This window comes from Leucoraja erinacea, chromosome 4 (genome assembly GCF_028641065.1).
Source record: "Leucoraja erinacea ecotype New England chromosome 4, Leri_hhj_1, whole genome shotgun sequence".
NCBI lineage: Eukaryota > Metazoa > Chordata > Chondrichthyes > Rajiformes > Rajidae > Leucoraja > Leucoraja erinaceus.
In genome coordinates, this window is record NC_073380.1 from 48,414,758 (window position 1) to 48,432,282 (window position 17,525).

General features: G+C 39.6%; 1 protein-coding gene across 2 annotated transcripts in view; it reads right to left on the minus strand.

Moving 5' to 3' along the window:
• LOC129696357 (N-acetyltransferase ESCO1-like) overlaps window positions 1-17,525 on the minus strand; it is a 36,612-nt gene that overhangs the window by 3,012 nt on the left and 16,075 nt on the right. Inside the window, exons 3-9 of one of the 2 annotated variants that reach the window (XM_055634191.1) lie at window positions 12,373-12,469; window positions 11,752-11,821; window positions 6,262-6,385; window positions 5,145-5,276; window positions 4,278-4,367; window positions 3,464-3,607; window positions 1,682-1,866 (exon numbers count right to left, since the gene is read on the minus strand). In XM_055634191.1, coding sequence (XP_055490166.1) covers window positions 1,682-1,866; window positions 3,464-3,607; window positions 4,278-4,367; window positions 5,145-5,276; window positions 6,262-6,385; window positions 11,752-11,821; window positions 12,373-12,469 — 842 coding nt within the window. Of the gene's footprint in view, window positions 1-1,681; window positions 1,867-3,463; window positions 3,608-4,277; window positions 4,368-5,144; window positions 5,277-6,261; window positions 6,386-11,751; window positions 11,822-12,363; window positions 12,470-17,525 lie in introns of both variants that reach the window. The other variant, XM_055634190.1, reaches the window with a different exon arrangement.

Here is a 17,525-nt window from a genome sequence, read left to right on the forward strand (position 1 = left end):
AGTTATGTGACCTTTTGCAACTACAAACACAGACTCCAACAACTCTTTGAAAGTCGTTAGATTTCAAATTAAGTGTTTTTTATCCTCTGTAACATTGCATGTGTACTATCTGCCATTTCATTCAGTTGACGTTTTACAAGACTTGGTTCTGAAATCGAACCAAATGGAGAATGAGGAACATTAAGGGGAAGAATTTAAGCAATGCAAATGTGCATAGTTGAGAATCATATTCAACACAGCAGAAGGGGCTTGGCATCACTTACAGTACCTTGGTACAGATAACAATAAACTAAACTAAAAACCCACTTTTACTGCCCTTCCCAATTTCCCTCAGAAGGAGATGGTGAGCAGTACAAGGTTGCAGTACCCTTGAAAGTACATTTAAGCCAGGGATTCCAGGATTTAAACTCAGTCAAAGGATGGCATTGTATTTTTCTTCTTGGTATTACAAATCAAAGTTTAAGAAGTTTTTGCAGAGTAGCCTAGTGGAATGACAGCAGTGCATTTTGTAGACAGTGCACATAGCAACCATTGCGTGCACACATAAGGACTATAGATGCTGGTTTAAAAAAAAAGCAAAATGCTGGAGTGACCCAATGAATGGACAATGCTGGCATGAATAGACACTGTTTCGAGTTATGACCCTTTTCCAGACATTGTAGAAGGGGGTGGGAGAAAGTTGAAAGAGAGGTGGGAGCAGGACAAAGCCAGGCAAATGATAGGAGGATTCAGGTGAGGGGGTTGGGTTACAGAAGGTTGGACAAAGGCCAGAGACATAAAGCTCACTTTGGCTTGTCACACCTCTCTTCCACCTTTCTCCCCCCTACAATGAAGAAGGATCCCAACCCAAATTGTCGCCTATTCATGTCCTCTAGAGATCAGATTCAGATTCAACTTTAATTGCTGCCTTAACCCGCTGAATTACCCCAGCACTTTGTATCAACCATTGTATAGGTGGTGGAGGGGATGAATCTTCAGGGTGGTTGACAGTATCAATCAGGATTAAAAAGGTTGAGCTGGGTGACTGTGGATGGTAGCAACTATGGAAAGGGGAAAGAAATGAGAATAAATGTATTCTGTTTTATCAATTTGTTTGAAAATTTATATTGTTTGTGAAGTAATTCCAATCCCATTTCGCATACATAGAGGTTAGAAGATTTTTACGGCAGGCTTGACAACTTAAAAATGGCGAAAGATTTACAGAAATTGGTTTCAGAAGAGAACAGTGAGAAAAAGGAAAGACTTATCAAGGAGGAACAGAAGGGACTGTAAATTGTCTGGGAGCGGTAGCAAGAAATTATGGAAGCTATGTTGCATTGAGTGAGGTCTGGTGTCACTTTAGTGACCCAAAGTCTAGTCCACAAAAATATGAATTAAAAAAAAAGACCATCGTATCCCATGCCTGAAGGTGCACATACAATATTGTTGCAAAGTAAAAACTTGAATTGTTGAATTGTTGAATTGAATAATATACATCTATGCATGATTATATTGAAATCATGCATGGCTAAATGTACGAAATGCAAATGGAGATGTGATGTTCGATTGATTACTTGAAAGAATGAAAATCAGTTGCATTGTTAATCATTTATTACTTAGTTAAGTTAAAAACATTACCGATTATTGGGATAATATACATGTTAAAAGTGTATCAAAAGCATGTACACAATTTGCCCTTTACCTGAGGCAGTCAGACATTCTTGTAGCAATAGCCTTTCGTCGCATCATACTGAAGACCCAAACCCTACTTATTCCACAGATTGCAGGCTCTGGATTCTTTGAACAACACCATGCGCGCTGGCGTTCATGCATTATTGCATCATTTGATGATTGTTGAATAGCTTTATCTTCTATAACCCTGAAGCCCTACACAGTTAAACAGCAAAAGGAATTAATTAGGATGGATTTAAACAATCTGAACAGGGTCAATATTTAGCAGAAGCAAAGAACTGTAGATGCTGGATAATACACAAAAGAACACAAAATGCTGGAATAACTCGGCATGTCAGGCAGTAACACTGGAGACATGGATAGGTGAAGTTTCAGAAGGGCCTCGGCCAAAAACATCTCCAGAGATGCTGCTGTCTCACCCACTCAAATACTCCAGCAACTTTGTGTTCTTTTGAGGGTCAATATCTTAATTGCCAACTTAATTAAAACAAGAGAAAAAAGATTAACACAACTTGTGTTGGAATTAAACTCTGCAGATGCTTTTACACAGTGGCTTGCAAAAGTATTCATACCCCTTGAACTTTTCCACATTTTGTCACATTACAACCACAAACGTAAATGTATTTTATTGGGATTTTATGTGATAGACAAAGTGGCGCATAATTGTGAAGTGGAAGGAAAATGATACATGGTTTTTCAAATTTTTTTACAAATAAAAAACTGAAAAGTGTGGCGTGCAAAAGTCTTCAGCCCCCTTTACTCTAATACCCCTAAATAAAATCCAGTGCAACCAATTGCCTTCAGAAGTCACCTAATTAGTAAATAGAGTCCACTTGTGTGTAATCTAATCTCAGTATAAATACAGCTGTTCTGTGAAGGCCTCAGAGGTTTGTTAGAGAATATTAGTGAACAAACAGCACCATGAAGCCCAAGGAACACACCAGACAGATCAGGGATAAAGTTGTGGAGAAGTTAAAAGCAGGGTTAGGTTATAAAAAAATATCCCAAGCTTTGAACATCTCACGGAGCACTGTTCAATCCATCATCCGAAAATGGAAATAGTATGGCACAACTGCAAACATACCAAGACATGGCCGTCCACCTAAACTGACAGGCTGGGCAAGGAGAGCATTGATCAGAGAAGCAGCCAAGAGGCCCATGGTAACTCTGGAGAAGCTGCAGAGACCCACAGCTCAGGTGGGAGAATCTGTCCACAAACATACAGCCAGAGCTACAATGGAATGATTTAGATCAAAGCATATTCATGTGTTAGAATGGCCCAGTCAAAGTCCAGACCTAAATCCAATTGAGAATCTCTGGCAAGACTTGAAAATTGCTGTTCACAGACGCTCTCCATCCAATCTGACTGAGCTTGAGCTATTTCGCAAAGAAGAATGGGCAGAAATTTCAGTCTCTAGATGTGCAAAGCTGGTAGAGATATACCCCAAAAGACTTGCAGCTGTAATTGCAGCGAAAGGTGGTTCTACAAAGTATTGACTCAGGGGGGCTGAATACTTTTGCACGCCACACTTTTCAGTTTTTTATTTGTAAAAAAATTTGAAAACCATATATCATTTTCCTTCCACTTCACAATTATGCACCACTTTGTGTTGGTCTATCACATAAAATCCCAATAAAATACATTTACGTTTGTGGTTGTAATGTGACAAAATGTGGAAAAGTTCAAGGGGTATGAAAACTTTTGCAAGCCACTGTAGGTACTACTAGCACAATACAAATTGAACACTTTCAGTTCGAAGATTTTAAAGCAAAGTTAAAATAAAATACAAACCTGCTGTATGTGTTCTGCAATCAAACAGCCAACTATTTTACGATCATTGGAAATGAAGAGAAGAGTTTTTGTTCTGGATGGACACTTAAGTTCTGCTTGCTGAAATCCAAGGTCATTATCAACCATCTCTCGGATTTCTTCAACCTGTTGTTAATATATTGGTCTCAATAAATAATTCAATTACCTTAAATTATCCCCACCAAAATATTAAAACAAGATCGCTACTTTTGCTACTCAAAAGTTTACATAATCTTAAATGCGATGAGCTTGTCAGATTCCATTCAGATATAAATAAGCAGGCAAAAAAAAAAACCAAGTAGAAATACTGAGACCAACAGTGGCTCTAGTAGAAATTAACTTCAAAATAGATCTTTAAAAATGTCATTAAACATAAAAAATCTTTCAAATTTAGATTGACCGTCTATATCATGCATTTTATTTTTTTCTGTAGGATTTGCAATGAGACACAACATTTTGATGGCTATCTCAAAGGTCAAGAAATCTACAGTATTAAATAAGCCCACATATTACTTTTGGTGTAGTATTCAAATTATGATACACAAGGATCTTCAGGACATGTTATTCAATGTTACTAACTCTAATGGCTTAAGTTTTCAGGATATTGGGTTGTTAGGTGTTGCACAGTATTTTAAATAGAAACAATTTAAGTTGGAATAATCATGCATAAGCCATTTGAAATTTCACAAAATTAATTTAATATAACAGATTTGAATTAAAACCTAGAACCTGCTGAATTTATCAGAACCAATTCTGAACCAAAGTACAAAAACCAAACTAATACAACAAAAGTTACCTTTTTCAAGGCATATTTTGGATCATCAGGAAGTACCATTATTATTTTACCATCAGGATATTCTCCCAAAATTCTCTCCTTCTTCCAACCCTAGATTAAGGTGAAAAGAGTACATTTAAACGTGCCTTCTTGACTCGTATTAAAAATTATTTTGCAAAGATCAACATCCACCAATACAACTAGATAAAATATCTCCAATTTATTTTAGATTTGATGCAGACTCTAAAATAGTACGCACAAAAATCTTCAGAGGCTTTTATACAAAACTACTATTGTTTATGTTTACAAAATATTATGCCTTAAGAAAACAATACTTAAGAGTTTTCTAATTGCGAGAATTACAATTATAAAAAGTCTGTTAAGATTAAAAGTATTTGAGAAAAATATCTAATTGATATCTTTTAAATACAAGGAACTCAGTAATAAAATAATGGCACAATGTAAGATCTTGACACATGAATTAAATCTGCCCTTCCCACATTTCCCATCTTTGACATATGAGAATGAAGCTACCTTTTTAAAAGGGATTGGAAAGAGTAGACCAAAATTATATGCATTCTTGCTACCATCTAAAAAGCAGTGCCAACAATGCTTTGAGAATTGCTTCCAGTCAACTATTCCACTGGGGTAAAAATACAAACATTGAAGCTTGAATATGATGCAACAAAGGGCGTGAAGCAGGAACAAGGTGGTGTTGGTGAAATGCACTAGAAGAGTGATAAATACGTCTGCGAAGAAAGATTCATGTATACATTTGTTTTTTGTTTTGTTTTTTAAGCATAAACGTCACATTTCTGAATGATCAACTGATGCAATTCTTTGCATAACTAGACATCCAGTTTGTGATGTAATGCACTAATATCTTACCACATATTTCACAGCACTGATAAAATGCTTGTGAAATTTAAAGTGCTGAGCTTCATCTTCTGGGATAGAAGCCGCATAAAACATTCCACATGTAGTACAAGAAATTGCTCCAATCCTTTTTTGCCCAGAATCCTGCAAAGATATGTTATAATTCGTTATATGCCCACATAATATTTTATGCATAAAATGTGTTATCATTTCAATTGCTTAATTTGCTATTCATATTTCCTTCAGATGTTTGTACCAATTACAGAGAAAAAAATGTATTACAAAGAGCTACCCATATCCTTACTTATCTATAAAACTCTTAACAGTCCATTTCTTACTATTATTTACCTCCCAATTTATCTTCCTCCAAAACAACCTTAGTTTATCTAGTAGGTAGAGCAAGGAAGCCTAAATTTGAATAATCAGCGCAGTTTGCATAAATCAATGGACGATTTTCAGCAAACAATTTCCTTTCAATACTTTTCCTCTCAATCATCTCTACATATCTGGAGTCTGCTTAAGGATAAGGCTATCCACAAGTCCTGAAGTCACTCTAGTCAGTTCAAGGAATTTTAAACCAGATTGTTTCCCTATTTAGAGACAAGTGTATGTAAAACTCTGCTAGTCTGCCATGTGGAAATCCTGACGGCATATTCCTCATGCATTGAGCATTCGCTGGGTACCAGTTTAAACTCACCAATTTTGTTTACCTCCATTGAAGCTTACTTGTTCTGTTTCCCAGGATCCTTTGAAAAGTACCAGGTTTGCCAAAATATTCTGTAACATCTTTTAATTGAATTTGTGATGTATTTGGAGTACTAATAAATAACATCTGATAATCCATATAATCTGCTAGTCCAGCACCAAATCCCGAGTGTGTTGGTTTAATGGAGCTTTACTGGACGTATATGAAAGTCCACCTACCACATTTGTTGACTTTCTCATGAAATGTTATTTAGCCACTTTGTCATATCACAGGTCTCCAACTGCATAGACAATCATGTCTTGGGTTACATTTTAATAAGGAGCCCTTTTTAAAGTGTTGCAACTTTTCCTCTTTAAGTTGACATGTTAAATTGGACTCAGAAATAACACCTACAACTAATAATGATTTCAGTTCTGAACTTACAAGGTTTATTTGTTGAAGCCCACCTCCATCTGTATTGTCCGATGGCTTGGCTTCTTTTTGTACCGAAAACTCAAGGGGGATTGCAGTGTTCTTCGCTATGGTTAGCTGATTAGACAAAGATACACTTTGAAAGAATAAAAGTTGACACATTGTTCATTAAAAGATATAAATAAAAATCTCTCAAACTGTACTTTCAATTCTACAACATTCATTTGGACAAAGTTGTCTAGCACCACTGGGAATTATATTTACAGTTGAGAATATCCCCATTCCATTCCCCAGCTGCAATGAATACAGCACATTTCATTGACGATTGTTTTTATAAGGAGTTTGTCTACTATGTGAGGCCAAGAATCTTAATCTTCGAATCCAGAGATCCACAGTGGCTTGGCATTCTGGCAGGAGGAAACTTCTGTTAGTGATAAATAAATAATATATTATAAATAAATAAATGGCTCTATCTATATATGCAAGGGAAACGTATACAGTTAATGGCAAACCCCTTAACAGCATTGATGTACAGAGGGATCTTACGTTCCAAGTCTATATCTCTCTGAAAATGGCAGCACAACTAGATAGTGCGGTAAAGAACCCATATATTATACTTGCTTTCATCAGTCGGGAAGTCATCTTGCAGCTTTATAGTTTGTTTAGGCCATACTTGGAGAGTATTATGTACAGTTTTGGCCATCCCGTTTACTGGAAGGATTTTCTTTCTCTGAAGCATCGCAGGTTGTAGCGAGACATGGTACAAGAATATACAATTATGAGGGGCATTGTTAGGGTGGACAGTCTATTTTGTTTTCCCAGGATGGAGATGTCAAAGGCTGTCAAAATATATCTGAGGACACAGCTTTAAGGTTAGAGTGGGAAAGTTTAAAGGAGTTATGCAGGGCAAGTTTAAGAGGCTTTTGGATAAACACATGAATATGCAGGAAATGTACAGATATGGATCACATGCTGGCAGAGCAGATTAGTTTAACTTGGCATCATGTTCGGTACATAGACATACTGTTCTATGTAACGTGGGTTAGGAAGGCATTTTTTTTTTGCAAAATATGAATAACTGCCAGTATTCTAATGCCTAATTATAATAGTCGTCATGCATGGCATCAGAAATCAGGACACTTGAAGCAGCACTGAAGAGAACTGACATTTTCTTAGTTTTCCATTTTAGTAAAAGGAATCAACATCATAAGTGAACCAGTCATATGAACAGTTCATCTTGTAGTTCTAGGAGATGAATTTAACGATCCTTCCAAAATGTATATGGGTCCTTTGGAGTTCTACCAAACATTTGCAATGCAGACAAAATTGCTTGTTTCTAATATTCAGGCAAAGTTTCTGCTAACAAGTACCTGGTTATCTAGGAATATACATTTTTTGGGGTTATGGCATTGCATTCAGAGTATAAAATTGCTAGGTAGTCCCATTAGAAACATATGAAACCATGGAGCCTTTAGTCCACAATCCTATCAGAACAGCTCACAACTTTAGGTATGGTCTAACCAGGTCACTATATATCTGCAGCAAAAATGACAGTTCCTATTTCCAAATCATACATACAAACAGGGCATTATGGTCTCCATTTTTATTGTTTCTATGTACAGAGACATGCAATTTTCTATGGCTACCGGAAGTCAGAATTGTTTACCTACAATGGCCATTTGCTTAATAAATTTCTATCACAGTAATGTAGGGGGTTCATTTACCTAATTTGCAATGCTGTCCATATTTGGCTCCTTCATAACGTTAAAGTCATTTACATGGCGACTGAAACTCATTTTGTGATTTTACTCATTTTGACTACATATTATCTCCAAATCGTATCCAGATATTTGGTTAATTTTTTGGCATGTCAATTAACTGTTTTTGTTCTGAGCTTTGACCAGCCATTTTGAAGAATTACATAAATACTGCAGACATTTCTCCATATACGTTGTCTGTTTAAAAATTGGTTTATTAACCATATCACCCCTTTAAAAATGCATGTTGACTATCTGATCAGCTGAAATTGATATTTAATCCAATATCCCCAAAGATTAATGCTAATAATTTCTCAACCAATGTTACGCTAGTTTATAAATGTATTGGTTCTCCCCTCTCACGCGGCTTAAATAGAAACCCCTCAAATACTGTCAAATGCAATTACATAACATTTTCAGATTTGGTCATAGTGGATTGGGGTGATAATTTTCATACTTGAGTACGCCTCCAAAGGAGTGAATCTGTGGATTCCCCATTGCTCCGAGCTTGGCTGAACACAGGCTAGGAAATCATTTGCAGATTGCCACCTAACGCTCTCCATCAGATGACTCAAGTTATCCTTGTTGTTGAGCAACAAATGGAAGCAGTACTGAAAAGTAGCAAGGCCATCAAGACCACTCTGGATGGCACAGATTCAATATCCATCATCAAGAATGTCTTAGAAACATAGACATAGAAACATAGAAATTAGGTGCAGGAGTAGGCCATTCGGCCCTTCGAGCCTGCACCACCATTTAATATGATCATGGCTGATCATCCAACTCAGTATCCCGTACCTGCCTTTTCTCCATACCCTCTGATCCCCTTGGCCACAAGGGCCACATCTAACTCCCTCTTAAATATAGCCAATGAACTGGCCTCAACTACCCTCTGTGGCAGAGAGTTCCAGAGATTCACCACTCTCTGTGTGAAAAAATGGTGCTTAGTAGCACCACCAGTGACTGAGCTAGTAAAGCACTGAAGGACAACTGCTGGACTCAATCTGTAGCATGTGTTGTGCAAACCATCATGAAGTATAAACTTGCTACAATATCTGTCGCAGATGCAATTGTCCACAACATTATCAAGAATGGGTGGTCTATATACAGAAACATAGAAAATAGGTGCAGGAGGAGGCCATTCGGCCCTTCGAGCCAGCAACGCCATTCATTGTGATCATGGCTGATCGTCCCCAATGAATAACCCGTGCCCGCCTTCTCCCCATATCCCTTGATTCCACTAGCCCCAAGAGCTCTATCTAACTCTCTCTTAAATCCGTCCAGTGATTTTGCCTCCACTGCCCTCTGTGGCAGGGAATTCCACAAATTCACAACTCTCTGGGTGAAAACGTTTTTTCTCACCACAGTCTTAAATGGCCTCCCCTTTATTCTAAGACTGTGGCCCCTGGTTCTGGACTCGCCCAACATTGGAAACATTTTTTCTGCATCTAGTCATTTTTATAAGTTTCTATAAGATCCGCCCTCATCCTTCTAAACTCCAGTGAATACAAGCCTAGTCTTTTCAATCTTTCCTCATATGACAGTCCCGCCATCCCAGGGATCAATCTCGTGAACCTACGCTGCACTGCCTCAATCACAAGGATGTCCTTCCTCAAATTAGGAGACCAAAACTGTACACAATACTCCAGATGTGGTCTTACCAGAGCCCTATACAACTGCAGAAGAACCTCTTTACTCCTATACTGAAATCCTCTTATTATGAAAACCAACTTTCCATTAACTTTCTTCACTGCCTGCTGTACCTGCATGTCAACCTTCAGCGACTTGTGTACAAGAACACCCAGGTCTCTCTGTACCTCCCCCTTACCCAACCTAACCCCATTGAGAAAATAATCTGCCCCCTTGTTTTTGCCGCCAAAGTGGATAACCTCACATTTATCTATATTATACTGCATCTGCCACACATCTGTCCACTCACTCAACCTGTCCAGGCCACCCTGCAACCTCCTAACATCCTCTTCACAATTCACACAGCCACCCAGCTTTGTGTCATCCGCAAACTTGCTAGTGTTGCTCCTAATTCCCTCTTCCAAATCATTAATATATATGGTAAACAGTTGCGGCCCCAACACTGAGCCTTGCGGCACTCCACTCGCCACTGCCTGCCATTCTGAAAAGGACCCGTTCACTCCTACTCTTTGCTTCCTGTCTGCCAACCAATTTTCTATCCACGTCAACACCCTACCCCCAATACCACGTGCTCTAATATTAGTCACCAGTCTCCTGTGCGGGACCTTATCAAAGGCTTTCTAAAAATCTAGATACACTACATCCACTGGCTCTCCTTCATCAATTTTACTTGTCACATCCTCAAAAATCTCAAGATTAGTCAAGCATGATTTTCCTTTCATAAATCCATGCTGACTTGGACTAATCCTTTTACTGCTATTCAAATGCCCCATTATTACCTCTTTAATTAACTCCAGCATCTTTCCCACCACCGAAGTCAAGCTAATTGGTCTGTAATTCCCTGTTTTCTCTCTCGCTCCTTTCTTGAAAAGTGGATAACATTAGCTATCCTCCAATCCACAGGAACTGATCCTGAATCTATTGAACATTGGAAAATGATTACCAATGCATCCACTATTTCCAGAGCCACCTCCCTGAGGACCCTGGGATGCAGACCATCAGGCCCAGGGGATTTATCATCCTTCAGTCCCATTAGCCTACCCAATACTATTTCTCGCCTAATGAACATTTCTTTCAGTTCCTCCACCCCCTTAGATCCTCTGTCCTCCAGTACTTATGGGAGATAGTTTGTGTCTTCCTTAGTGAAGACAGATCCGAAGTACCTGTTCAACTCTTCTGCCATTTCCTTGTTCCCCATAATAATTTCACCCGTGTCTGCCTTTAAGGGACCCACATTTGACTTTGCTATTATTTTTCCCTTAACATATCTAAACAAGCTTTTACTGTCCTTCTTTATATTCCTGGCCAGCTTCCCCTCGTACTTCATCTTTTCAGCCCGTATTGTCCATTTTGTTTCCTTTTGTCGTCCTATGAAAGTTTCCCAATCCTCTGGCTTCCGGCTACTCTTTGCTGTGTTATACATCTTTTCTTTTCGTTTTATTCTATTCCTAACTTCTCTTGTCAGCCACAGTTGCCTCCTACTCCCCTTAGAATCTTTCCTCCTATTTGGAATGAAATGATCGCGCGTCTTCCGGATTATGCCCAGAAATTCCTGCCATTGTCATTCCTGCTAGGATCCCTTTCCAATCTACCTTGGCCAGCTCCTCTCCCATGCCTTCATAGTCCCCTTTGTTCAACTGCATCACTGACATTTCCGATTTAACCTTCTCCTTCTCAAATTGCAGATTAAAACTAATCATATTATGATCACTACCTCCAAGTGGTTCCTTTACCTCTAGTTCTCTTTATCAAATCTGGTTCATTGGACAACACTAAATCCAAAATTGCCTTTTCTCTGGTCGGCTCCATTACAAGCTGCTCTAAGAATCCATCTCGGAGGCACTCTACAAACTCCCTTTCTTGGGGTCCTGAACCAACCTGATTTTCCCAGTCTACCTGCCTGTTGAAATCCCCCATCACCACAGTGGCATTACCTTTTTTACATGCCAGTTTTAACTCGTGCTGATCAAACTGATCAAATTTCAAGGTTGGCTGGTTAATGCAATTATCCATAAGCGATATGAATATATTTCACTCATTTGTACCGTTCAGGTAAATAACGTCCTCTTAACTAATCTAAAACTATGACAAGTACCTTTCATTTTTTACTTCTGTTGAATCTGGATTACTGAAGAGAATCCGTACAGTTTCCTTCAGCAATGACCCTACAATTTTAAATGAACAAAACAAACATTTTTGGACTGCTCTGAACAACCATTATATGAAAATTAATAAAAGGCAAAATATAATTAAATATTTGCTACATACAAACATAATTGACCCACAATGTTAAAACAGCTTAAAATCATTCAAAGATGAAAGTACAACTAGTTAAACAGTACATGGTCAATTTGTGACTGGAGATAGCAATAGCAGTAGCTTTGCTCAAACTACCAAACATGAAATATCCACGCAGTCCATCTTTTGCAAGTAACTTATGAAGATGTAAAAAGAGATGGAAGAGGGAAAAATATTTCATTTATACCAAAGTATTATTATGGAATATGGATGGAAAAGTTGAAGAGGGTAAGAATTTGGATCTAATGGGGATAACAATTCTGTTGTCTAAAATAGTGCTCTGCAAACAGATATGGTCTAAACACAACATACATGTAACTAAAACACAATCCAATGACAGACCAAAAGCAGGTACACAAGCTCTATCTTTCTTGATATACTGCAATGATAATGATATGTCCAACTGTACCTGACTCACTTTCCACTTGCTCCTTGACAGGTTTCAGCAGTAATGTTGTAACACAGTTTTTTTCTGGACTACATTCAGGACTTGATTCCAAGTGTAATCTAAAATTCTGGAGAAAACATTGTTTCTTTTTTAATTGGCTGTAAGCAAATTAGAAATGCATGATATATCATGTTTTCACGGACAAATATTATACAAATTGACTTGGTCAAGAAATATTAACAATGTTGGATTTAAAAGCACATAATACACGCAATGAATTTCTTAGAAAGAAAATATTTAGTTAAGTAAATTGAAAACTTACCACATGGATTACGGTTAATAACTATTCTTCCTGGTCCTCAGTGCATTTGACACAACACAGAGGTACTTCAAATGTGCAATGAAACCCAATGGCATACAACACATACCTGGGTACTCTTCTGAGATTTTCACCCAAACAAGGGAATACTTTGTACTGGGAGGATCAATTGAACAAAAGCAGGTCTTCATGGCATCCAATACCCTCTTCATTGCATAATGGACCAAGGAGCCTACTGGAAATCAACTTCAGATAGAACCAAAGTTGTTCCACACTGTTCACACTTCCAATCTAACTGAAACACTTAATACCACCCTCCCTAATGCCACAACCCTGTCCGCTGGCTGATGCCTCAACCCTCCGCCCGCCTTCCCATCAAACCCAGGGCTCTCTCTGCCACTATCCAGATCCAAGCACTTCCTCCCCAATGTTAAAAGAAATGCCCATCAGTCCATAAGGGAAGGAATATCTGAAAGTATGTAAGTCTTGGGCCTCAGAAGATAAATTATTAATAGGCATAAGGCCACATTTATAGTACCTATTCAAGGGGTAATTTTAACCTATCTGAAGTTATGTTTAGACTAAGATTACTGTTCTACTACTTCTGTAACACTCACTGAAATAGGCATAGCCAAAGGCAAATTATAAGTTTGTTCTTACATAATAGTGTTTCTCCAAATTGGCTTGTGAATTTTGGATCCTTCTCTTTGTGAGAAGGCATCTTTCTGAAGCTGGAGGAGACCAAAAATAAATAACTTGTAACATTTTAAATTTGGGGATTTAAAGAACTGCGTTTAATTATATGACAGGCTTTTTCACCAAGGAGTTCCAATGATGTAACATTTTAAAAAAAGTTATCCAAGTTTTTTAAAAATAATATAGCGAATTCAATGGTGAGGAATATATATTACAATTTATACAAGTATAACTCCATGACCTTGATTGTTTCTCATATTCCTAAAGATTTAGCTGCCAGCAATTGGAAAAAAACGCGATTTTTGGAACATTTTACAACACTTTTAAGATTTACAGACACAAATACACCAAATGTCCTTGTTGATGTTGCAAGTAGCATTATATAATTCAAACAGGAATGCAACATAACACATACAACTTTCTGACAAAACTATTAGTGCTAAAAGTTGCAGATTCTAAAATTCTTTTGATTTTATTTGTTGAATTAAATGTTTGCATAAATGTTTTCATGGGTAAAAATGTAATGACAAATGTATCTGTGAAGTTGAGTGCTAAACCGTCATATAGAGGAAATATGTTTACCTATATGGGCCTGTACCACTCAGGTGATTTTTCAGCAGACTGCCGGCGACGGTCAAGATGCCGGCAATCGCCAGAAAAACCGGGAACTGGAACGGCGGCTGTCAGAGTGGAACACACACACACGCAAACACATCGCAAAGACGGGGGCCGGGCAAGCGCGGGGGGGGGGGGGGGGTGGGGTGGGAGCGCTGCTGAAATTGACATAGTGCAAAGCCAAGGTGATAGACACACACTGCAATGAAGAGAAAGTTAAGACAGCTAGCACAGTGTACGGTCAACCCTTTAAAAGAGGGGGGAGGGAGGGAGAAGGGGTGGAGACACTTTTAAGAAGCCAGATAACTTTCAATAAGCCAGAGATACCAGGGCTCTTCACAACTTTTTTTCTCCGTTTCCAGCCGGGCAACCTAGGCAGCTTTTTAGGTTGCCAAATGACAGTTTAGGTTGTCATTTAAGACGGCTTGCATGACGCGTGCGATAATGTGCTCGGACGAAGTGCGTAGTTACCAGTCGGATTTATGCTCAATGAAGCATTCACATATTATTTCTGCTTCAAATAAAGTCGCAAACTTAACATATTCACCATTCAGGACATGATATATACCATAATGACATGCAGCAAAATTATAATACAGAATATACAGTATCTCAACTCTTTTTACACTTTACAATGAATGCAATTTCTATTATTTCTTTCCACTTCCAAACAAAAATGTGGTTGGATTATTCAGCGTATGATCAACCTCGGTGAGACCAAGCGCAGGTTTGGCGATCGCTTCGCACAACACCTCCAGTTCGCAATAACCAACCTGATCTCCCGGTGGCTCAGCACTTCAACTCCCCCTCCCATTCCGAATTCGACCTTTCGGTCCTGGGCCTCCTCCAGGGCCAGAGTGAGGCCCACCGCAAGTTGGAGGAGCTGCACCTCATATTTTGTTCGTGTAGTTTACACCCCAGCGGTATGAACATTGGCTTTTCCAATTTCAGGTAGTCTTGGCTTTCTCCCTCCTTCCCCTCCCATTCCCAGCTCTCCCGCAGCCTACTGTCTCCGCCTCTTCCTTTCTTTTTCTCGCCCCCCCCCCCCCGACATCAGTCTGAAGAAGGGTCTCGACCCGAAATGTCACCTATTCCTTCGCTCCATAGATGCTGCCTTACCCGCTGATTTTCTCAAGCTTTTTTGTTTACCAACGGGATCCCACCACTGGCCATATCTTCCCATTTCCTCCCCTGTCGGCTTTCCGCAGAGACCGCTCCCTCCGTAAGTCCCTGGTTAATTTGTCCCTTCCCACCCAAACCTTCCTCTAATAAACCACCAAAAAACTTTCAGTTAATGCATTGATTTTAAACCTTTGTAACAGTTTATTGCCGGAATAAATGGTGGTTTTTAGGAAGAATGGTAACCTTCACATAACTTTTCACCAACTTCCTCTAAAACAATATTAACTTCAGATGAATAGGCAGAAGCATACTGTTCATTTATCAATTACAATGGATAATTATGGTAATTGTTGTATTATTTTACACATTATGAGCATAAAATACTAATGTGATGGATATGACCCAGCATATGGTGCAGATGATCAAGTTTGGTAGCGTCGCATGATGGAGATGATTAAAACTATGTTTAGGGCTAGGGTTACTTACCCCCAATCTCCAGCAGCTCTAGATCCATCTCCTGCCAGACACAAAGCCCCGGTGGGGGGAAACAAGGGCTGAAGAGGGACATCGCGTCATGGCAAGATGCAACGGCTGTAACAGCTTTGTGTCCGGCTGGAGCTGGAGCTGGATGGAGATCGGGGGTTAAGTTGCAGATGTGGTCGTGACGGGAATGGTAGCCCAAGCCTTTAGCCCAGGATGGCCTCGCTGGAAGGCCATGCCTGGCCATATTATTTGGAAGAATGGCACATGGCACGATTTGTTCTCCAGAATAAATTAAAAAAAAAACATTTTTAAAAAATGTTCTAAAAGTTCAGCACCGTTCGAAGATGGTGCTGAATAAAGGTACGTACCCGCTCTGCAGCAAGAAACTGAGTTTTGACATGCTTCTCGTCCCGCGAATCAGGAGTAATTCACAAGGCAGGGGACTTTTGAATTCCGCCGTCTTTTGAGGTCAGAAGTTCGCGTCTATTCTATTTATAGCCATGTGGGACGGCTCAACAAAGGAGCGTGACGGTAAATGACTCCAATCATCGGGACAAGAAATTTTTGAAAAAATGGTAAGATTTATAATTTTATCAAGAATAGAGGAATTTTTTTTAAGGGTGATAAATATTTTAATTATTAATACCTACCATTTAAAAGTATTTTCATTTCAGATAGATCCCCCAATTAAATAGATATGCCGACTTGAAATAGTATAGTAACCATCAGGACATGCGGTTTTCGGGGAGGTGAGGGGGGCGGTGGCATTGAACATCAGGAATTAAAAAAAAAAAAAATTTAAACACTTTATTCATTTAGGGTTTGATCTTTATTTATGAGGATTATGTTTATTAACAATATAGAAAAAGAAGAAATGGGATAGAATTACAAATTTTAAAAAAGCATCAAATTAGCAGTACACCAACGTAGACACTTGCTGAAGAATCACCCTTTACTATCGCTTAGGCTGCAGGACAGAACATAGAACAGTATGGCACAGGAAAAGGTCCTTCAGTCCACAACATCTGTGCCGAACATGATGTGAAGTGCACCTCTTATCTGCCTGCACAATCCCTATCCCACCATTCTGTATCTATGTAAAAGTCTCTTAAATGCCAGTCATATGTGCCTCCACCATCACCCCTGGCAACACATTCCAGGCACGCAACATCTTTTGTGTAAAAAAAAAAATCTTACCCTGCAAATCTCCTTAAAACTTTGCTCCTCTCACCTTAAATATATGCCCGCTAGTATTTAATATTTCCATCCTGATAAAAAGGTTCTGACTCTGTATCCTATCCATGGCTCTCATAATTTTATATACGTCTATTATTTGTCATTGCAACCTCCAGTGTTCCAGAGAAAACAAGATACAAGATACATTTAATTGTCATTTGGACCCCTTGAGGTCCAAACGAAATGCCGTTTCTGCAGCCATACATTACAGACACATAGACCCAAGACACAACATAATTTACATAAACATCCATCACATTGCTGTGATGGAAGGCCAAATAAACTTTCTCTCCACTGCACTCTCCCCCCCCCCCCCCCCCCCCCCCCCCCCCCGATGTCAGAGCCAAAGCCCCCGGCTGGCGATGGCGATTGTCCCACGGCCATTAAAGCCACGCCGGGTGGTGCAAGGTCGCACACCGGGTTCTTGATGGTAGAGCCCCCGGCGTGCGCTCGCAGAGTCCCGCGGCCATTCCAAGCCGCGCGGGGCGGTGATGTAGGCCCCGCTCCAGGAGCTCTTCAACCCCACAACTCGGGCGGGGGAAGTCGCCGTTGCGAGAGCCCTGAAAAGCGGTCTCCCTCCAGGGACCCGCGGGCTCCCGGTGCCGCCGTCCACAGACCTGCCGTTAAAGCCTCCGACTCTCCGGTCGGGCCGAAGCAGCAGCAGCAGCGCTCCTCCACCGCTCCACCCGCTCCGGACTCGGCCAGCCCCGCG